Here is a 24518-nt window from a genome sequence, read left to right on the forward strand (position 1 = left end):
AGAGGTTCAGTTTAGAGCCACAAAGCTGATTGAGGAATTCTTCCTAAAATAACTTTTCCATCCGAAGTCAGTCCAGAGAGCTGGGAGGAGACAGTGAGTAAGGTAACACAGAAGAGAAACCACAGGGGTAACTTCAGGCTGGCTGGGCCATGGTCAGTGCAGATGCCGAAAACGTGGGGCGACCATCTTTCTAAGTTCTACTCAGAGAAGGAAAAGTCAACAGAAAATTCCCTAAGGAGAAAATCAATAATGCCCCTTGGAAAAGGATGAGACAGACAGAGAGCCAGAGAGCTAATTAGTGCTACTCAGAAGGCAAATTAAGGCCTTTTCTGTGACAAGCTGCAAATAGCTGGTTAAGCAAGATATTCTGCCACCCTCTCCAGCCTCCAACAGCTGGCTAAATGGCTGGCCCAGGTACGCACATGGGAAGCTGTTAACAGAAACAGTCCTAGGAAGCTGGACAAAGTGCAAATGAGAAAAAGGCAGACACTTCTCTGAGTAGAAAGTGTAAAAACCACAGTTGAGATGGACAGGGAGCACGTAACATAGTAGCTTATTTAAAGAAGGCAATTAAATTCATTCATTCAATAAATATTTACCCAACACCTACTGAGCAATAAGAACAGGATTCAGAGATTCCAATGATAAGGTGCAATTTCTGTCCTCAAAGGAGCTGACGACCTAGCAGGGAAGAGTAAGACTTTTTTTTTTTCTCAATATTTCTTTCGTTTTTAATTACAAAAGAAATATATGAAAAATTCTAATGACACAGAAGTGTATTATCCCCTTGGCTCTCCAACCAAGATCCTACTCTCCAAAAGTAACTGATGATGATGGTTTGATGCACATGTTTCCAGGATATTTTCTATTTATTATAAACACATTATAAACCAAAATGAGGGCCTAAATAGACATTTAAAGTTACCTCTGCACAAGGCACTGTGCTGAGTTCTCACCATAAAATAACTCATTTAATTCTCCTAACAAACTTCTAAGAGAAGTATTAGTATTACCACGTGAGCCTCAAAGGGGTGGCATAACATTCCCAAGGTCAGCTAGAACGTGCCAGGTCCAAATCCTAGTCTAATTCCCAGGACAGAAAATTACAACTCCGCCCTAAACACAGATGTTTGAAAGCATCATGTGAGTACAGGAGAGAACCACAGAAAGTGGACCCTCTTGAGCTCAAGCCTCACAAGGAGTGTGTCTGGGGAACAAGTCAGAGATGAGTTTGGGGAGCGTTACCTGCAAACAGACCTAACTTGGGAGTTTTTCTTCCGTTAATCTCCTTCTGTAATGCGCTGATCTGTTATGTCTTGCAATAGGCATAACATTCCAACCAGTTCAAACAATTTCAAAAGTTCCAACAGTTACAGCCAGTTCAAACACTTTGAAATTAGTCCATTTTTATAATGATTTTGAGCAAATTCAACTTCAAAGAAACATAAAAAGCCTAACAGATTTTTACTCTGCCCCTTACTTCTTCCCTGAGCTACCCATTCACATTCCACATTAATGCAGTAAATACTGTGCTGAAACTACCATTATAGAGTCTCAGAAAAAATAATTAGGATCCATGTTATCCAACACAAACCTTTGTAAGAAAGCAAATGTCACATAGCCCAACATGTAGGAAAAGGCTTAGATACTTCTCGTCTCAGGGTAAGTGCTTCTGAACCCACTTCGACACCTCAAGGTAGCGTAAGGAATGCATATTCCAGATTCCAGCCCAGAAGAGTCTGGAAGATGCAGCTAGCCTGGGCCCTCATGAGGAGTCCTTATTTTTTCAGATTAGAAAGGAAAGTGTTCCCTGTTCAATGTTATGTGGCAGCCTGGATAGCAGGGGGATTGGGGAAGAATGGATATATGCATATGTAAGGCTGACTCCTTTTGTTGTCCTCCTCAAATTATCGCAACATTGTTAACTGGCTATACTCCAATATAAAATAAAAAGTTTTTTAAAAAGTAACAAGTTCCAAAGAATTAGGTCTAGCCTAACTAAATCTGACCCTAGGAGGCAACATCGCCTTTGCCAGAGCAGAAATAAACACCAGCAAAGCTCCCATCCACTTCTTCATCTGACCCTGATGCCACAGGACCCAGTGTTACCACTCTGCCATGTGAAAACCAAGCCTTGAAAAGATCAGCTAGAGCAGATTAAATACTCTGGACAGTGGTTCACGTGCAAGCTTGCCTAGTGTATGTCCAGATGAAGAAAGTTTAGCCAAGTCCTAAGTAATTGTTGAGAAAGGAAACAGTAACTTAGAACCAAAGTTTTACCTAATCCAGAAGCCTCTAAATATCAAACAAGTATGTGAAGCACAGACAAAAATAAATAATATAAATAAAAGTGGTTTACAAAGGAGGATGCTATGTACTGATATTCAGGAAAAGAAAACTTTCCCCCATACTCTATACATTCCCATGCAAGGAAAAACAAGGCATGTTCTCCTACTCAGCTTTCAACACGCCAACAGTCTTTCCTAATATCACAATGTTATGTTGCAGGGCAATACTCAAAGTGGAAATACTGTCTTCTTATCAACATGTAAAGAATAATAGAACCATTTTTACCATGCAATATAAGAAGCTAAATGCTCCTTGTGACTTTCATCTCATACCCCAAATTCCCTTTCAGGAGGGTCTGATATCACCATCCAGGTTTATAAATAGAGAAACTGAAGCATAGGCATTAATATCTCATAAGTAACAGTAACTGCCCAGTCCTCCTGACAAACAAAATCACACTTGATCATTTATTCTCTGCTGCTCAAAGATGTACAGACAGGCCACCTCTTCCCTGGATCAAGGTTCACCTACACAACGCCTGTGTAGATTTTATTAAAAGTCATATAAAACTCTTAACATGGAGATCTTCAGAGATAGCAGGTGTCATGTAGGTGGTTTTGTTCTCAGAAGCAAAACCAATGTATTTTCTGGTGATCGTGAATTTAGATTCATTTCTATTTCTGAATGAGTAGAGGAGTTCCTTAAAATTGTATGGCCAAAGGGACACAGTCCAAAGAATAAATTATACAAGAGATAATAAATAATGACCTGTGGTACACTATGGAAGAGGTAAAAGAATAGCTTACATTCATGTGAACACAGACATCCAAGGGACACATTCAAAACAGAAGTGAATGTTTCAGGGAGAAGGATGGGGTCTAAAGAAAATGTCACTTAGAGTCTGATCTGGGTTTAAATTCTGTCTCCTACCCAAGTTCTAATCCTTAGGTTTGTTTATAAAATAGAAATAACCATAATCATATCAACAATAGACTGGCTCCAAATAGGAAAATGAGAACATCAAGGCTGTATATTGTCACCTGATTATTTAACTTATATGCAGAGTATGTCATGTAAAATGCCGGGCTGGATGAAGCACAAGCTGGAATTAAGATTGCCGGAAGAAATATCAATAACCTCAAAGATGCAGATGACACCACCCTGATGGCAGAAAGTGAAGAGGAACTAAAGAGTCTCTTGATGAAAGTGAAAGAGGAGAGTGAAAAAGTTGACTTAAAACTCAACATTCAGAAAACTAAGATCATGGCATCCAGTCCCATCACTTCATGGCAAATATTTGGGGAAACAATGGAAACAGTGAGAGACTTTATTTTGGGGGGCTCTAAAATCACCACAGATGGCAATTGCAGCCATGAAATTAAAAGACGCTTGCTCCTTGGAAGAAAAGCTCTGACCAACCTAGGCAGCATACTAAAAAGCAGAGACATTACTTTGCCAAAAAGGTCCATCTAGTCAAAGCTATGGTTTTTCCAGTAGTCATATATGAATGTGAGAGTTGGACTATAAAGAAAGCTGAGCACCAAAGAATTGATGCTTTTGAACTGTGGTGTTGAAGACGACTTTTAAGAGTCCTTCGGACTGCAAGGAGATCCAACCAGTCCATCCTAAAGGAAATCAGTCCTGAATATTCACTGGAAGGACTGATGCTGAACCTGAAACTCCAATCCATTGGCCACCTGATGTAAAGAACTGACTCATTTAAAAAGACCCTAATGCTGGGAAAGATTGAGGGCAGGAGGAGAAGGGGATGACAGAGGATGAGATGGTTGGCTGGCATAACCAACTTGACAGACATGAATTTGAGTAGGCTCTGGGAGTTGGTGATGGACAGGGAAGCTTGGCATGCTGCAGTCCCCGAGGTTGTAAAAAGTCTGACATGACTGAGCAACTGAACTGAACTGAATAATCACATCATGACTGTCATGAAGAGTAAATAAGACAGAACATGAGATCGTTGGATGGCATCATTGACTCAGTGGACAAGAGTCTGAGCAAACTCCAGCAGACAGTGAAAGACAGCGAAGCCTGACATGGGGTCACAAAGAGTTGGACACAACTAAGCGACTGAACAACAAGACAAATTCAGTGCCATTCCTGGTACACAGTCGACAGTGAACATCAGCTACCTCTCCTTCCCTTCCCCTGTGTGTTTCTACAAGATTTTTTTTTGTTGTTTTACTGACTTAAATGGGAACTCTTACAGTGGTTAAAAAAGCAGTTCCTACACATTATATAGTCATTGGCACATATGTATCTGTTGCAGCACCATAATTTGCAAAGAAAAAGGAAGTAGTAATTTTAACAGAAAAGTACCAGCTCACTTGCACTCCTTCTAAAGCCTTCAGCTTTATGGTCTACAGAGACTATTTGCTCTAGGGGAGCAGAATGTGAAATAAAGGAAAAATTCTCATGGGAAAAAAGGTTCCCAAAAAAAGAAAGAGAAGATAATGAGGGGAAATCGAGGGGTATAGAAAGGAGTTTATTTTACTTAACAAAGTAAAAGTCAAGCAAAATGAATAATCTGCCTCCAGAAATGGTTATTTAAAGGTTTTTTGCAAAGGGCTCTGGTTCCTAAAAAGACAGGAGTCATTGCATATGCCCACCCACTCCTCATTTATTTTTAAACCCTAGCTTATATGTTCCTTAGCAACAGAAGGAGCAGATGAGACCCCCTACACACACGCACACACACACCCTCTCCCCTAGCCCCCTTCTTCTCTCCTGTCGTGTCATTCGGTAAACACCCATGTTCTTCAAAAGATATTTATTTTTGACCACCTGCAAACCTCTTCTTCTCCACCTCAACTGATCGCCCTAACACCATGGCCATATTCCACACCCTAACTCAACCCTTTCACTTAGATTCCATTCTGTGAGGTGTTCCTGACCCCCATCCATTATCTTTCTCCAGCCTTTGGGTGCTCCCCCCCAGAAGGGAGGTGATGTGGTTGGTCCTCAGTGAGGAGCCAATGCTCAGCTTCAGTCAAAGTCTCTTTTCTTACAGACCATTCATCAACCCATCAGTGAAATGGCCAGGCCTAGCTATATCTGCTGCTGCTGCTGCTAAGTCGCTTCAGTCATGTCCGACTCTGTGCGACCCCATAGACGGCAGCCCACCAGGCTCCCCCGTCCCTGGGATTCTCCAGGCAAGAACACTGGAGTGGGTTGCCATTCTGAGTCCAGCATGAATGGCTTCCATGATGAATAGGTACACCATTCACCACCCATTCACCATGTCTCTAAAAAAAAAATAAAAAATCCTCCTCATCATCAAAATAGAGACACTCTCCAGGTTACCAGCACAAACACACGCTGATGAAATACCTACCCTTCTCCGTCTTTCCTCTGATTTGGGGACTGCAAGCCATGTTTGGCTGAGCATTGATTATGAGTTTGAAGATCAACTGCTTGCCTCTGGTAGAGGGGGGAACATAAAGCAGCAGTCTTCAGATATCAGTGTGTGTACACATCACCTGAGGAGCCTATTAAAAATGCCCACCCACGGAGAGTTTGATTTTGAAAGTGTGGGGTGGTGGGCATCTTTAAGCAGCCTCCTGAGGTGATGCTGATACAGGAGGCTTCCTGAATTGGAGACTGTGAAGCTTTATTTAAAAGGAAAAATGATGTTTACAAGGCAGAAGCCACTTCTGTGGACTGTAAGGTAGATGCAGTCTTATTCTTTCTCTACAGAAAAAAACACTATCTGGGTCTACGTCTGTGTTTGCCTGTGAACACCCATACACATGTATGTGTGAGCATGCAACCCAGAAAGCCACAGTCCCACACAGTACTCTTCTCCAAGAGAGAGAGGCTCAGGGAATGACTCCTGCCAAGAGGCAAGCTGAAATGATTTCCCTTGCAAACTCTGGCTTTGCAACCCAGGAGGAGTCAGATGATGAATACCAATGACACAGGAATGATTCTGGGCCCAGGAGCCCAGACACACAATATGTTTCATATAATCAACCACCCCACAGCCTCCAACTCACAATTCCTAAATTAGGCTGAATGCAGTCCCTGGTCCCCTCAGGGCCAGACAAGCCATCCTAGCTAAGAAGTAGAACTGCCTGTGTCCTAGCCTACCTCCTCAGAGGTGCCTCACTCTCCACCACTTGTCTATTTTTAGAAACCAAAAATATCAAGAGAAAGATCCATTTTGTCCTGATCTACATGAGAAACTAAAAGAGCAAGTCAGGTGGGAAACTCCCTCAATGCACAGTGAACAAAATGCCCTTGAGGGACAGGGGAGCAACACTTTCCCCAGGAAGATGGTTTTGGAGTTGCAAGGACTAAATACTTAGACAGAGCACATGCCCTAGTGACCGGGTCCTCCAGTCCAGGCGATGCCCATGGGGATCCCGGTGATTCACACACATGCCCCCAGAAATACAACACACATCCTCACAAACCCACACACCTCTGTCATCTGCTTTTGCTTACATAACAGCACATGGTGTAACAGCCTTAGTACTTTATATGGGTTTCTGAGAGGACTGCTAACTCAAAATGAGGAGGGTCCCTTGCTTTCTTTTCAAGAAATACTCCAAGTCCAAGCAAGTGAACATCTTTGCAATTCTATGCTTGTTTATCACCTCAACTTTTAAGATTAACAAGCAGTAAGGGTAGTCTCCCAAACTCTCCAAACCTATCAATATCTTTATTCTTGCCTGGGGTGGGGGAGTGGGCAGGGCAGAGAACAGAACTCACTGAATCCTCCTTTCTTATCTGTGACTCCTGACACAATGTGGGGTAGTCTTTTAAAGCATCATTTGGGGGGCATCTATTCCACACTGTCCTTGTCTTGCAAATACACCCATGCTGGGCACAAGTATGGCCCCATTCTTGCCCTCACCCCTTGCGTGCCAACAGGCTCCCCAGGTCGTCCTTCTGGGCACACCCGAGACAGAGGGAGAGAGTACGTGTACATGTGACCCTCCCCCCCAACTGGGAACCAGTTGCGTACGTACAAACAGAGATTCACAACGCAGCAAGACCAACTTCCATAAGGATTTCTCTCCAGTGTAGAGCGCTGTTCTTTTCTGCCCGTCTGTGATCTCGAGTATCAACTCTGTGCCAAAGGTTCACTCAGTGAAATCAGCAACGAAGGGGGAGTGGGTGAAGATGACCCAGGCTTAGGGACAACTTCGAGGAGCTCTCTCAAGAAAGCCAGCACCTGTGTGTGCACTCCCTCCACACACACACACACGCATTTTTATTGTTGTTCTGACCTCAGGGAACCAGTCTTCTCTCCAGTTCCGGAGGGAAACCTGGCAAACGGAGCTTCCCTCCAGCCCAGAAAGATGGGATGGGAAGTGAACACACAGCCCAGAACGGGGAGGAAGAAGCAGAGAGAGAGACAGAAAGAGCGCGCGCGAGAGATGCCCCCAGTCCGAAGAAGCGCCTCTCTGAGGGCGTAGAGCCGGTCTCGCGCCCTGCAGAGGCACCTGCCTCCCGGTTGCCCAGGCTCGCGCGCCTACCTGTAAGAGACCTGCTTCCGGAAAGTTAAGTTCCGCAGCTTCTCCTCCAGTGCCTCGTCCTTCTCTTTCGGGCCGGCGGCCCCGGGTTCTTCCAGGGCAGCGGCCGCCGCTGCCCCCGCGCCCCTCGGGTCCGCGCCGCCCTCGGCGCCCAGGCAGCAGCTCCCGGCGCCGCTTCCGCTGCTGCTGCTGCCGCCCGTCGCCCCCTTCTCCTCTCCAGCCGAGGAGCTGGGGTTCATGGCGACCGCTCCGGCGGCCGCGGAGGGAGCCGAGGCGCCGCCGCTGCAGAGGCCGGACCGGCGGACGGTGCTGACGGCTGCTGCCACCGCAGGAGAGCGAGCAGGTCCGCGCGCCGCTGGCAGGGGCGGCAAATGGCAGCCCCTTCCCGCAGCATCCATCCGCGGCGGCCCCGCACCGGGGCATTGTGGGAAACTCCGTGCCTCCACTCCCCCTCCCCGACCAATCAGAGGCCACCTCCCTCCACCTCCCCTCACCCTCTCCGCCGCACACCCGCGCCCTCCCGCCCCTCTGGCCTTTTCCGAAATCGGGAGCACCTGCAACGGCCGCACCTGAACTCCGCCCTGAGGCGTCGGGTGGCCGGAGACGTGGACAGAGGGCTGGGGGCTGAGGGGGGAGGGGGTGAGGAGCTGCCCGGCTGGGCGCGCAGACGGGGGCAGCAGGAGAGGAGAGCTCCGAAGGGAAACTCGGAGGACGGCGTGCCGCGCCCTGGTTATTACACGAGGAAACGGAGACCAGGAAGGGAGGGCTGCCCTGCCCGGGCTGCCGGCCCGGGAGCGCTAGCGCCCACCTTGGTCCCCGTCCCCGTGCCTGACGTCCGATGTCCGGGACGGCATTCTCCCCACCGCCGCTTCCCGACCCTGCACGGCGGAGCCCGGCAGAAGCCGTCCTACGCGGGAAACCTTGTGGGGAATGCAACGCGCGCGTGGTCTGTGCGAACCTGGGGGAGAATTCGTGCGCAGGGTAAATTAGGGATGAGGAGGAGGTAAGTTTAACATGCAGGCGAAAATCCTGCCTCCTCTCTCAGGACAAGGGCTGGGGATCCCCTCATCCCTAAATCCCTCAGCCTAGAGCCTTCCTTACACATAGAAAGATCTTCCTAAAGAGCTGTTCATAGACTGAATCGGATCACAGGCCACTCAGCGAAGTAGAAACACCGAGAGAACCAGAAGGCAGAGTGAGGACCGAGCGCTGGGTGCTGCGGCGGGCGGCAGAGCGGGGAGGAGAGGATCGGCCGACGGAAGGGGGGCTTCCAACCTCTCCGGACCCTGCTGCCGAACAAAGCCAAGCTCCCAGGCTCTGCAGATTTAATTGCCCGGCCGTCTCTTGTTTTTGTCTCTAAAAATTATCAGAAACTCTATGAGGCTTGAATGATGTGCTACGAAGTGTGTGAGACAGTTTTCCAAATTAGGGATTTCCACACAAGAATCACTGCTGTCAATAAACACAGGGAAGATGCATACCCAAGGCTAAGTGGAGTAACCAAAATACAGACGGGCAATGAGAGAACTAGACCAGTGACGAGTTTCAGGTCAGTGTTGCACGACCCCAAGCAAGTTGCTTGATTCTTTTTTCTCTTAACTAGAATTAGATCGAATAAAATTTCTCAAATCTCTCTCAAGTGCCACATTCTGTATCTCTTCATATGTACATTATAATAAGTCAAGGGTCAGGGCTTTTCCATAGTGGCATAAGGAAAGGTAATAATAATAAAAATAATTTAAAAAACAGCTAGTGGTTATTAAGCCCTCATTTTCATGACAAATATTGTGCCAAGCACTTCACTTGCCTATTTCTGTACTTTTCACAGTAACCCTTGAATGTGAGTACCTACCCCATTGCTCAGGCTTATGCAACTAGACATGGGCAGAACCAGGAATTATTATACCCAGGCTGCCTAGTTGTAGGTCTTCGCCCCCCACCCCGCCGCCACCCACCTCACCCAATGTAGCATGCCCCATCTTTAGAGGAAACTGAGGCATAGTAGGTGCCGCAACAGACATGTTAAATAAGATCCGTGACTATCTGGTGTATGGCTAACACTGAGAAAACATCATCTTATCTGAATTACTAGACAGCTTCCTAACTGCTCTCCATACCTCCTCTAAACAAGTCTCTAGCTCAACCCCCAGATAATTCTGTTATGTTATCCTCTACCTAAAAGTCTTCCAATTCCATCATATTGTCATTAGGACCAAATTCAAACAACCCCTCCCTGATTTTCAAGGCCACGTTAGTGGGTGGCGTGCCAGCCCTGCCCACTTCCCACCCGCTGTGTCCTGATAGCGCCAATCTGAACTCCACCATGCAGCCATCCCTGACGCTCTCTCTGCTCCCATCTTTGCGTGTACGGGTCCACCGCCTCCTTTTGCAAACTCCTCCCATCCCTCATATTAGCCTAGCTAACTACATGTAAATAACCCAAGTGTCCATTGACAGATGAATGGATCAAGAAGCTATGGTACATACACACAATAAAAAAGAACAAAATAATGCCATTTACTGCAACATGGATGCAACTGGTGATCATCACACTAAGTGAAGTAAGTCAGAAAAAGGTAAATACTATATGATATCACTTATATGTGGAATCTAAAATAGGGCACAAATGAACATATCTACAAAACAGAAACAAATTCACAGACATAGAGAACAGAGTTGTGGTTGCCAAAGGGAAGGAGGTGATGAAGGGAAGGACTGGGAGTGTGGGATTAGCAGATGTAAACTGTTACATATAAGATGGATAAGCACAAGTTACTACTGTATAGCCCAGGGAACTATATTCAATATCCAGTGATAAACCATAATGGAAAGAAAAAGGACTGTCTATATGTGTATAGCTGAATAACTTCTCTTCATGGCAAAGAGATTGGTGCAACATTGTAAATCAGTTATGCTTTAATTTTAAAACTTTTAAATTAAAAGTAAAAATAAACTCAATTTTAAACAATAATAAGATGCCATTTTTAGAATAAACAATTTGAAAATAGATGATATGTTGGTTGGTGGAGTAGGAAAACCAACACTTTCTCAAATTGTTGGTATAGTCTTTCTGAGGGGAATTAGAAATACCCATCAATATTTGAAACACCAGCCTAATTAACCTAGCAATTATGCTTTAGGAATTTGCTCTCTGATATCCTTGAAAGTATACACTAAAAATTTAATACTAAAAATAACTGAAATGTTTGCTGCTGCTGTGCTGCTAAGTCACTTCAGTCATGTCCGACTCTGTGTGACCCCATAGATGGCAGCCCACCAGGCTCCCCCGTCCCTGGGATTCTCCAGGCCAGATCACTGGAGTGGGTTGACATGTCTTTCTCCAATGCATGAAAGTGAAAAGTGAAAGTGAAGTTGCTCAGTCGTGTCCGACTCTTAGCAACCCCATGGACTGCAGCATACCAGGCTCCTCCGTCCATGGGATTTTCCAGGCAAGAGGACTGGAGTGGGGTGCCATTGCTTTCTCCGGAAATGTTTGCTAGTATAGGACTAATTACCTAAATTATCATTCATCCAAATAATAGCATTCTCTGCGGCCATTAAGAGGGATAAGGCAAACTGATGAGATATTGATTTAAAAAATCTCAAAAATATAACTAAAAAGAATAACCAGGGTTCAGAGTACTGAGCATGCTACCATTTACAGAAAAAGAGAAAACAGCTACAGATATAAGATTTAAGGAAAGATACATTAAAAAAAAAAAAAAAAAAAAAAAAAACCGTGATAATCTCTCAGAGTTGAGTGACCTTAGCTAGAATTTTGAGTTTTGCCTGATTAAATAAATACATACCAACAGGAGGCTGACTGTCTCCCAGGCTAACAGGAAAGCCATCTGTACCAATCAGGTGTGTATTTGCATGTTTAAAGAGTCTATCAACAAAGATGGGCTACTATATAAAGGAAAATAGGGTAAATTAAAAAAGATCATTGAACATTCACCTGAATTTAAGACAGAGAGAGAAACCTACATCTGAGAAGCATAATTCCAAATAAGGAATTATTCCAGCATAAGGCAAATGAATTCTTGTTGTGGGGTGACCTTCTGAGAAATTACTTAAAATAGCAGTTATCTTTTTAAACAACTTATTTTCCTTTTTGTTTTTCAATGGTCACTAAGCAACTTTATAATTATTCATTCAACTTCTCAGTTACCTTGACTCTGAAAAGTGGAATCTGCAAGCATAGGTCAAAAGCACTCCAATCACAAGAAAGGAAATTGATGTTGGCATTTCAAAATATATCCAAAAAAAGTGTATGATTTTGACCAAAGTTGAGTACATAAACAAGAAAATGAGCTTCACTGGATATATTGAAATATGCTGCTTCTCATCTCAGACTTCCCCTAGAAAGTTTTTCCATCACTGGACCCAAAGCCACGCCCCTTCTAGGTGGGCTCTTTATTTCATCTTTCTGTTATTAATTAGTTCATTCTAAAACAGGGATCATCACAGTCTTAGATACCAAACTTAAGTCTTCCCAATACTAGGTCTGATCAAAAAATCTTTAAGCATGAAATTTTAAAGAAAGAAAAAAAAATTTTAGAGTTTAGACTACAAGGCCAGTAATAAAGAGAATACTATATCTAAAATTTTTTAAATGTATGTAATGATTAAGAATTTTCAGGAAATAACACAGAATCATTTTTTTAAGACAGCAAGTAACACACATAAACCATGCACATACACCAGTAAACCATACACACACCACTTAGGGCCTAGGTTATTTAAACACCAATCTAATTGGAAAATACTGTCACTAAAGGGAAGAAGAAATGGAAGTTTACAGGGTCGAGCTGATATGCGTAAGCCTATTCCTGCCTCCCACATTTACACCTGTTACTTTTGCTGCCTGGAATGCACCAGAGATTCCCAAACTTGCTCAGTTCACAGAACCCTTTAGCATCTCAGAAATTATTTTTCCTGGCACCTCTAGACCAAAAGAAGAACCTAACATTAAGGTTTATGAGGTAGTTAAGTGCTAACAATTTAATAAGTATTTATGTCTTAACAACTCCAGTTGCTATTTTTAAAAAGTGATACATAAAAATTGAAAGGTAAAAAAGGCTTGTATTTCATTCTTAAATAGCCCCAATGACTTACTAATGAGACAGTAATGGGCACAGCACAACTTTGCAGACCTTGGAATCATATTACACACTGCTGCTGCTGCTAAGTCACTTTGGTCGTGTCCAACTCTGTGTGACCCCATAGACAGCAGCCCACCAGGCTCCCCCATCCCTGGGATTCTCCAGGCAAGAACACTGGAGTGGGCTGCCATTTTCTTCTCCAATGCGTGAAAGTGAAAAGTGAAAGTGAAGACGCTCAGTCTTGTCTGACTCCTAGCGACCCGATGGACTGCAGCCCACCAGGCTCCTCCGTCCATGGGATTTTCCAGGCAAGGGTACTGGAGTGGGGTGCCATCGCCTTCTCTGATATTAGACACTACTTAGCTTCATATCAGAGCAACCACTGAAAAATCAGCTCTGCCACAATAATGTCATTTAAAAAATGTAGCATGATATACTGTTGAAACCATCAACTACCTGGAGCTGGTAGTTGCATGGTATCTAACAGAGGTTGATCACTGTCTGCCCTGAAATTTTCGAATATCCTGCGTGTCCCTATGAATTCATGGCAGAGACCTGGGCACCTCCACAGAGTTGAGAAACCATGTCTCCACCTTAATATTTTTACATGATGTTTGTTTTTGCCCGGGTTCCCTAGAAAACAGACTCTTAGGCAAACCTTACAAACCAAGGTTTGATGGAGAATTGTAGTTCCAGGAGTTTAGGAAGAGAAAAGAGAAGTGAGTCAGAAAAAGAGGGGAAAATAAATTCAAAGTGGTGAGTATGAGATGGCTACATCCTCACAAATAAACATACCTGGTTGCTTGGTCACCAGGACTTCATCCAGACAGAACTTACGTCATCACTGGATTTGGGAACTTTCTGTCTGCAGGAAGAAGGGGAATTTCTCTGCTGGTTTCTTCCAGTCTCCTGACTTCTGTCTCTCACTGGTTCAAGTCTGTCCCTTAGGGAATTGACTCACCCTCACTTCCAGGTTAAGTCACCGGGGAACCCAGCCTCCCGCCACACAGCCCGACTCAGCCCTTTCTCGAAGCAATGGGAGGAAACTCTATTCAGAGATTGGTTGAGCCTGCGCATCAAGTTGTTGAGCCTCCTGCCAGTCCCAGAGTTCGGCCCTCCTCGGGGAGGTGGAGAGAGCTGGCCGAGGTAGGATGCGAGGCATCATCAATGTCAATGACGGGGCTCTCCATCAAGCAATTAATAAACAAGGGGGTGAGGGGACAGGACAGCAGGGGCCAAGCCATTCTGGGTCCTATATGCTCTGCTGCTTCTCATCATTCAGGTCTTACTTCTCATGTCACCTTTTCAGAGAAGACTTTCTGACATTTCCTAAAATGTCCTTCCCAGACAAAGCTGACACAAATCTCTGTGTGTATGTGTGTGTATGTGTATGTGTGTGTTGCTCCATAGAATTTGCCACTGTCTAAACTGTATTGCCTATTTACTTCTTTGTCTTTCTCCTCTTATTAGAATATGAGCGCTCTCTTAGCTAATGTCTTCAACGAAACTATACTAGGCATAACAGTAGATACGTTATGCTCATTGGATGAATGAATTACATGCTATCCAACGTTCATTTGCCTAGAAAGAAAATCAGAGGGCCAGTAAGGAGGGTGCTAGGATTGTAAGTTTACCAGCCAATAAGGAAAGGAGAGATCTGCATGAGGACTGTGTGTTAAGCCCAAGATTCTCTTACTTACACTGCGTTGTCATACAAAATATAGGGCTGAAGGGGGAGCCTGTTGAGTCAGAATGGAGAACAATCTCTTCTTGGCCTTTTGGCTGAGATCAAGTGTAGAATGGAGAACAATATTTTAGGTTCTACTGATAGGAATTAGAGGAATTTATTAGCTCAGGCAGTCTCTAACTAGATTTAAATTAAAATCGAACTATTCTTTCTCCAGGATGAAAGGGATCTTAAAATCATCCATCCAGCCTTCCACCCACTCCAGCTTCCGTCCATGCGTGGTACTCCCACAGCATCCCTTGACATGATCCTTTTCAACCTTGAACAACTGAAATTATAAGGAGTCATTATTTCTTAATACAACTCAATCATTTTCAACAGGCTATTTCATTAAATTTCTTCTCATTTTTCATTGTAATTCCTTATTCTAATTTTTGTTGTTGTTCATTGTTGTTCAGTCCATAAATCATGTCCAACTCTTTGCCACCCCATGGACTATAGCACACCAGGCTTTCCTGTCCTTCACTATCTTCTGGAGTTTGCTCGCAGTTTGCCAATGGTTGGTGCACCTCAAAGAAATAATATAATTTACAATATTTATGTGCTTGAGCAGCTGGTTTGGGGCCAAGTGGAAGAAATTCACATTTATTTTCATTGAATTTTCTCTTACTGTGCTCTGACAATCATTCACCCATCCAGGAATTTTGGGGATCTAAAGGATGTCATTCATTGTATTCACAATCTCTCTTGATTATCAAGAGCAGATCCAATCCGCAAAATACTGTGAAGTTGCCAATAAACTACCTAAAAAGGATATGGTCAGAATGCATGGTGTATGTCTAGAAACTTTAATTCAGGCTGACAGTGTTTTACAGGCAGCTACTAAATGTCTATATGTGATATACTCTGTTCTAGGCACTAGCGATACATCAGGGGAAAACGAAAGACTTTTCTATCTCTCTGCTGCCTTGGTGCTAAACATTCCAGTGGTCTATTCATCAACAACTTTTATGAATAGTTTTTAAAACCCAAATTAAAACACTGAGCTGAACTTTTACTGAATCTACATTTCTCTATTTGTGGACAAATTTCAGTTGCAGGACTATGTCCAATATTCTATTTCTATCACATTCCCCCAAAGTATCAGATAAGAAAATCTATCCAAGAAAATGAGGCTAGTTTCATGTGACTTTTTAATTAGCCCATCCTAGTTTTCAGAGATCGTATCTTTGCTCTTTCAACATGTTACCAACATTTCTTGACCCTTTCCTATATAAACAGTAAGCTAATGGTGAGGATTCAAAGATGGGTACAATTCAGTAAATTCCCTGAAAGAGGTTGGTATTTAATTGTAATAAATGAAAACTATTTCTTCTCATTTTTACTGACAGTAATGAAAGTCATGTGGCAACTCCGAAGTCTTTTTACTCAAAAGTCATTCATGTCCCCTTTCTCCCTTATCTTCCTAGACTACAAAGATGTGAAAGATAAAATACTCTTTTCCCAAACTGCCCTATGGTGAAGTTTGACAATGTGACCTGGTTCTAAACAATGAAATTGAAGCCAAAATAACCATATGAGACTACTGGGAGAGTGTCTTATTAACTGTAGAAGGATTATATGCCTCTTTAGTCTTTGCCCACCTTTGTTTTTCAATTCAGTGCCTAGACATGTAATAGCCATTTTGCAACCATGAAGACAAAAATCATTTACTAAGAATGAAAAAGTCAGCTATAATGACCTTGGTCTGTGATGACTTCCTTGAATAGTTGCTAGCTCAGGACAGCTCATCTACCACTAGACTTTTTACTACAAGAGAAGATTAAACTCCAATCTGTTTAAGCTACTGTTGATTGGTTTTGGTTTTTTGTTTTTAGCTTGCAGTTAAATGCATCCCTAACTGTTAACTGGAACAAATGAATTCAGAAAAAAAAATAATACACTGGTTGAAATATTCATAACCTAAATCAAATGGGGTAGTTTTGGTTAGAGACTCCCTCCAATTGTATTTTGTGAATAATCTGCAAAGTTAACTATAAAATTAACAATATTACTCTTTAATCAAATCATTCCACATCTAAAATGCATCTTAATTAAAAATCCCAAGTAAGAAGAAGTAAAGAAAGGAAAATATTTGTTGTAGAGTGATTTATAATGATGAGGAAGTGACCTAACAGATAAACAATAAGAAAATAAGTAAAATTTCCAGTGTCCATTGATGGAGTGTTTATGCAGACCACCAAAACAATATTTAGGGATCCTTGCCAACTTGTTATACCAATTGCTGATGATGTGCTAAATGAAAAACATTGAGATATAAAGTTGGATAACATCATTATTGAAACTGTATAAAATATGAATCTATAAGACAGAAAAGAAATGCCACAAATTAAAAAATAATTGGTTTTGAGATGACTCAATTTTTTCAAAATTATTTATACTCATGATTTTATACTTATAATTGTAAGACATTTTAGATGACAAATATTATTTTATTAAATATCATACTCTTTCAAAAGTATCCTTTTGTACTCCTACCAGGGACAGAAGTATCATAAACTTTTGGCTTAGACTCACTGGAAATATAAATAGATATTTAACTTAAATAAATAGCATAAAACATTTTAGCTCAGAAAAGAAGTGAAGTTTTATAATATTGGGAAATTTCATTAGGATTAGAATGGTTGCTCTCAAGAATAAACAAGAATATGGAGTCAAATGACTTAAAGGAATTTGATTTTGTTTTCATTTCCCTTGCAAGTCATGGAGAACAAAATCATTTTAATGATTAAAATTGTATTTTGCACAAACAAAAATGGCAGCAATATAATGTCAGAGTTGGGAGGAATTTAGGGGTTTATCTGCCCCCACCTTTTATTTCACAAATGAAGAAACTGACATCTAGAAAAGCTAAATGACTCACCAAAGTTCACATAGGTAGTCAGATGAGAACAAGGATAGTGTTCAGGTCTTCTTTGATGTTATTCATTCCCAAGAATAAACACTTATTCATTAATTAAGAATTTATTAAATAGTTACTCTGTACTGCTATACTGCACACTGTGCTAGGCACTGTATTCAAAGATAACCTGAGGATGATGCACTACTCTGCAAGGATCAGAGTCTTGGGGGGTGAACAACAGGATAATTATAAGCTATACTGACATAAGTGCTTTATGTTCTACTGCATTCCAAACTTTGCTGACAAAGGTCCATATAATCAAAGCTATGGTTTTTCCAGTAGCCGTGTACAAATGTGAGTGTTGGACCATAAAGCAGGCTGAATGCCAAAGAATTGATACTTTTGAATTGCAGTGCTAGAGAAGACTCTTGAGAGTCCCTTGGACTGCAGGGAGATCAAACCAGTCAATCCTAAAAGACATTAACACTGAATATTCATTGGAAGGACTTATGCTGAAGTTGAAGCTCCAATACTTTGGCCACCTGATGCCAAGAGCCGACTCATTGGGGAAGACCTTGATGCTGTGAGAACACAGGAGAAAAGCTTTATACCACTGGATTTGGCAAATATTCCCTAGATATAACACCAAAAGTCAAAGCAACAAAGTAAAAATAGATGGACTTTGTCAAAATTTAAAACTTCTGTATATCAAAGGACATAATCAGCAAAGTGAAAATGCAACCTACAGAATGCTCGAAACCATAATGAGATATTGTCTCATACTCATTAGAATGGCTACTATAAAAAATTTTTGTACCCAGAAAACAACAAGTTGTTGGTGAGAATATGAAAGACTGGAACCCTTGTCCACTGTTGGTGGGAAAGGAAAATGGTAGAGGCACTATAGAAAACACTGTAGCAGCTCCTCAAAAAATTAGAAATAAAATTATCATGTTGCTGTTCAATCGTCCAGACTCTTTGCAGCCCCATGAACTGCAGCACATCAGGCCTCCCTATCCTTCATTATCTCATGGAGTTTGCCCAAGTTCATGCTCATAGGATCAGTGAGGCCATCCAGCCAATATTAAAGACTAATATTTAGTCTTAAGCTGGCTCTTTCCCTCTCCTCCTTCACCCTCATCAAGAGTTTCTTTAGTTCCTCTTTGCTTTCTGCCATTAGAGTGGTATCATCCACATACCTGAGGTTATTGATGTTTTTCCCGTCTATCTTGGTTCCAGCTTGTAACTCATCCAGCCTGGCATTTCTCATGATGTGCTCAGCATATCGGTTAAACAAACAGGGTGACAGCAGACAGCCCTGTCGTACTCCTTCCTTCATCTTAAACCAATCAATCTTCCATACTGGGTTCTAACTCTGGCTTCTTGACCTACACACAGGTTTCTCAGGAGACAGGTAAGATGGCCTGGTATTCCCATCTAAGAGCTTTCCATGATTTGTCATGACCCACACAGCCAAAGGCTTTAGCGTAGTCAATGAAACAGAGATAGATGTTTTACTGAAATTCCCTTGCTTTCTCTATAATCCAGCGAATGTTGGCAATTTGATCTCTAGTTTCTCTTCCTTTTCTAAACCCAGCTTGGACATCTGAAAGTTCTTGGTTCACATACTGCTGAAGCCTAGCATGTAAGATTTTAAGCATGACCTTACTAGCATGGGAAATGAGTATAATTGTCCGATGGTTAGCACATTCTTTGGTATTACCCTTCTTGGAGATTGGGATGAAGATTGACCTTTGCCAGTCCTGTAGCCACTGCTGGGTCTTCCTGATTTGCTGGCATAATGAATGCAACACCTTGATGGCAACCTCCTTTAGGATATGAATAATTCTTCTGAAATTTCATTGCATCTGCTAACAACTAAGAGCAGTGCTTCTTAAGGCCCACTTGACTTCACACTCCAGAATGTCTTGCTGTGGGTGCCTAACTACACCATCATAGTAATCCATTTCATTAAGATCTTTTTTATACAGTTCTTCTATGTATTCTTTCCATCTCTTCTTGATCTTTTCAGCATCTACTAGGTCTCTACCATTTTTATCTTTTATTGTGCCCATCTTTGGGTGAAATGCTCCCTTGATGTTTCCAATTTTCCTGAAGAGATCTCTAGTCTTTCCCCCCCCCCCTTTTTTTTTTCTATTATTAAGCACTGTTCATTGAAGAAGGCCTGCTTTTCTCTTCTAGCTATTTTTTGGAACTCTGAGTTTAGTATGCATCCAAAAGAATTGAAAGTAGAATCTCAAAGAGACATTTACACATACATGTTCATAGCAGAACTATTCACAACAGGCAAATGGTGGAAGCAACCCAAGTATCTATCAGTGGATAAATGGAAAAACAAAATATGATCTACACATACAATGGAATATTATTCACTCTTAAAAAGGAAGGAAATTCTGGCACATGCTACAACATGGGCAAACCTTAAGGACATTATGCTAAGCAAAATATGCCAGTCACAAAAAAAAAAAGATCTCTGTATGACTGCGCTTATATGAGGTACCTGGAATGGTCAAATTCACAGAAACAGAAAGTAGAATCATGGTTGCCAGGATCTAGTGGGATGGGAGAATAAGGAGTTATTGCCTAATGAATGCAGAGTCTTAGTTTTGCATGATGAGAAAGTTCTGGAGATTGATTGTCCAACATGTGAATATACTAACACTACTGAACCATATATTTATAAATGATTAAGGTGGTACATTTTATGTTAATGTTTTTTATCATAATAAATTAAAGAAAAACTACTTGTAGAAATTCTCTGAAGCAAGGGGTTTAAAAAACTATGTTGGGGGGAATTTTTAAATAAATTTATGCTGAGATCACAAATTATTAAATATGTCTTTGACTTTATGCCTCAGACCATGAGCAAGGAAAATAAAATTCTGCTGTGAAGATCAGTCTAAATGCATAGAAGTCAGGTAGGGGCAATTGCAAGGCAAGGGAAGAAATAATTTCTTGATGGAGCATCTGTGCTAAGGTGCCAATCCTTGTACCAGATTTCGGGACGTTGGAGCTTGCCCTTTCCTCTTCATTAATCAAAGATAATGCAGAATTACAGGATGGAATTACTTACCAAGGAGTTTTCCATTTTCTGCCTCCCTCAGATGCTGCTGATTGGAATGAGAAAAGTTCCCTAAGGACAAATGTGTCTGCTCTTAGGACCGGAATTTGCTTGCAGCAAAAACAGAGTGCTCAGAGGTCTGGTTTTGTTCTTACTCAGAGTACCTCTGGTGACCTGAATACAGTCAGCAGTACTCCCCCAGCCCATCCACCATTATGGAATTGCACCTGAGAACACGGGCATTTCCCCTCTGGTTTCCAGCCAGTTGGGTGGTGCTAGTGGTCAAGAATCCGCTTGCCAATGCAGGGGATGCCAAAGATGCAGGTTCACTCCCTGGGTCAGGAAGATCCCCTGGAGTAGGAAATGGCAATGCACTCCAGTATTCTTTCCTGGGAAATTCCATGGACAGAGGAGCCTGGCGGGCTACCGTCCATGGGGTCTCAAAGAATCGGCCACAACTGAGCAGGCCACACACACACACACACACACACACACACACACACACACTCAATGTAACCTTCCTCATCCAACATTGCTATCCAGGTGGTGAGAAAGCGGCTCCTGTTACATTTCTCTGAGCTCTTATTCGACTCATAGTTTACACTACTGTTTCTCAATCTTCACTCATATACTGAACTATCTTAAAGAAAAAAAGATTCTTATAGACTCACAGATTCATTTAGATTCTTTCAATTATCATTTCAATTATGTTTTTGCAAAATAAGCCAAAAGTCAGTCCTTATATTGGTTATAAATGACCAAAATAACCCAAATAATTTTGAAATACAATTCAAAGGGACACAATCCAAATATTCAAAATCACAGTCTTTATCCGTATGATGGACATGTTGTCCTCAAAGAGAATCACCACCTTCAACAGGAGTATGGTCTTGTTCGCTTCAGAGCAGGCTCTTGAGATGGGTGTTTTGTGGATACTCAGCTCTCTGGTCATATTTCTAGACTCCAATTATGATGAAGCCTTTGCTCACACCACCTGTTCTGTTGCCACTTGGCCTTACTTAGCACAAGGGCATCATATATGTGATAATTCCATCCTTATTCTTTACTCATTAGCCCAGAGTTACCCAATAGGGCTACTTGGTGATCATTGTGAATGGGAGATCCTGAAATTAGGTCATTTAGCAATGAGAGGTAATCCAGGTTGTGCAGAATTGATATCCACTGATTTTTTAGACAACCATCTAAATAAAGATGAAAAAAGTAACTTTGAAGATAAATGACAGAAGATTTAGATTCTCAGAATATGTTGAGGAACATTAGTTTACAGCACACTTCCCTTAGCATCCACTTAATTGGTAAATAAAGTATTTCATTGTTTCCTATGTATCACCACCAAGTTAAAGTGATAGCAACTTGAAGGCAGTAAGTCCTATGGTTCTGTGGCTGAAGCCAATAAAGCTGTGCCCATTGCTACAAATTACAACCGACCAGCTTCAGAGGTTGCTGAACTGATTGATTAAGGTTTCCTTAATGTTCACTCCTTTGGAGCCTATACCACCCAATTTATTTTTTCCAGCTTATTGAGATACAAGTGACATATACCATTGTCCATGCTTAAGGCTTAAAATAGGTACCAATTTATTGAATTAAAGGATATACTATTATTGCGAGCAGGAAATACATTCAGTCCATGTGTGAGCCATTTTGAGACATGAAAAGAAGTTCTTTCAGCTCACCATGAATAGTGTCCATGGACCACATGCATTCAGACCATACCACCTGATCACTCAAACTTCTTGACTTCTTTCACTTACAAAATGGGAGCTGGACAAGAATGACAAGTATGGGAAAATCTATACCAAATCTTCCATTGTCAAAGCCCTTTGCAGAAGGCCTTTGTAGTGGAAATTAGGATGCTGGGTGAGAAAGTCAGAGCCCTTCTTGCCCTGTATTTATATCAAGAAGTTATGTGACCTTAGGCAAGTCACCTAACTCCTCTAATATTTGGTTATCTTATTTACAAAGTGAAAGAGTTGAAATAGAAATTCCATAAGGTTCTTTCTCATTCCAAGAATCTAATAAGTATGAGGTGGAAATGTAAGAGCTGAGGTAGGCTGCCACCTCGTCACATATTTTACTGTGTGTATGTGCTCCGTCGTGTCTGATTCTTTGAGACCCCATGGACTGTAGCCTGCCAGGCTCCTCTGTCCATGGAATTCTCCAGACAAGAACACTGGAGGGAGTTGCTATTTCCTACACCAGGGGATCTTCCCAATCCAAGGACCAATCTCAGGTCTCTTGTGCCTCCAGTATTGGCAGGCAGATTCTTTCCCACTGAGCCACTGGGGAAGCCCATTTTGCTGTCTAGAGCAACCTGAATGGTTCAGCTGTCTCATTTTTCTCTCCAGTGTCTCTCTTTCTCTCTCTCCCCCCCTTCCTTCTCCTCTTCCTCTCTTCCCCTCTAGATGGTGATCAACCTTAGGGAAGAATGAGGAATGGCGTCAAGAATGCAGTCAAAGGGTATAATCACAGACCTTCTTAAACATATTCACGTGTTCCCCTTCTCTCAGAAATAGATATGGATTCTTTTGATGTTTTTCTGTCTCTGAAAGTAATTCCATGAGTATGTTTGCCAATCTGAATGTTGAACGATTTCCAAAAGATCACTTCATCAAAGCTAATGGGTAACTGTGTCTGGTAGTCAAGAGTACACTGATGGGTTTCCTGCTCCATTACTCAATAAGCATTAGACAACAATAACAGAAACGCTACTATTAAGACCGCTCTGGAAGAATTCTTTGAGATGGGAGGAAGGAGGAAGAGAGAGAAGAGAACACATCATACAGAAAGCTGTAGCTCATACAAAAGGAGATGCATTTGTTCCCCATTGCCCAAAAGGGGCTTGCTGATTTGCTTTGAGGGTTACTCTGGCAGGTGATGAGCTGGAAACTTCTGCCCTTCTAAAGGGGTATGTAATAACACTGAACACACTAGTTCCACTGTGTGTAATGTTTGAGAGAAGATATGGAGAGATTTAAGAGAGTTCAGAGGCATGTAATGAAGGCTACTTAAAAAGTGGAGAAAATGAAATGAATTGGACATGTTTTGTGAGTTTGAAAAGGATAAAGCTAATGGCTAACTCAATTACTGTCTTGTGGGAATGTCTTCATTCTGAGTCATCAGGGGACAGAGCAAGAGAAAGCAAACTTTCTGTATTCCTCTAATAAATTATTAAATTCAGAATTTCTTTTGATTCCACAAACTCTAATTTGTTCTTTACTCAAACAACCTTAATAGCTCTCATTATATTTTCATTAACATTGTCTTCAGTTCTTCCACAGAAAACCTAATCTGATTGTTCAGCCTGAAGTCCCCTTTTCAGACATTTCTATCTCCTTTAATGGCTAATGATAAACATCTGATGATGTTTCTTCTTCACCTACTTGTGCCAGCCAGTCTGTGGTGTCCTTAACACCAGTGTGGTCAGGCTGTCAGGCCTCTTAGGTATAAGTAGTCAAGAAGTGAAAGGTAAGGAGTGTATCATTTCTTCCTCCAGGAGGCCTGCAGCAAAAAGGCTGCTCAAGAAGAGAGTAGTGCTGAGAGATCCTGTCAGAGTAAACAAGAGCAGACAGCCTCTCTCCCAGCCAGCAAACTTCTGCTCCAAAAAGGTCCATTGGCTCAGCCAGTTGGTTGCCCAAGTCAGCTAAGCAGACGGAGGGCCTCCCTTGCAACTTCCTTCTTTAGGGGCCATCCTATCTGGTATAGCTATCTGAGCTGCCCACCAGTTCCCTAACTTAGGGGATGGTTCTAACAGGTCTGTCCACCAAGTTCCAATGTTTGGCCACAGTTACTGTAGCCACTGAGTTGCCCATGCCAAAACCAGAAAATTAGGAAGTCTGAACTCTGCACTCACGTCATCATATCCCTAAACCCCTCAGCACATTCACCTAACCCAGAGCTTGAGAAAATGATGTGGAAATTTTACATGGGTTTTGAG

The 24518-nt window shown here is 42.1% G+C and overlaps 1 protein-coding gene across 2 annotated transcripts in view; it reads right to left on the minus strand.

Moving 5' to 3' along the window:
• The window catches only part of DGKI (diacylglycerol kinase iota), a 491181-nt gene extending 482999 nt beyond the window's left edge, over positions 1–8182 (minus strand). For both annotated transcript variants that reach the window (XM_065938788.1, XM_065938787.1), the window contains exon 1: positions 7788–8182. In XM_065938788.1, coding sequence (XP_065794860.1) covers positions 7788–8182 — 395 coding nt within the window. The remainder of the gene's footprint in view (positions 1–7787) is intronic.
• Positions 8183–24518: the final 16336 nt, after the last annotated feature.

This window comes from Muntiacus reevesi, chromosome 6 (genome assembly GCF_963930625.1).
Source record: "Muntiacus reevesi chromosome 6, mMunRee1.1, whole genome shotgun sequence".
In the NCBI taxonomy this organism is placed as follows: Eukaryota; Metazoa; Chordata; class Mammalia; order Artiodactyla; family Cervidae; genus Muntiacus; species Muntiacus reevesi.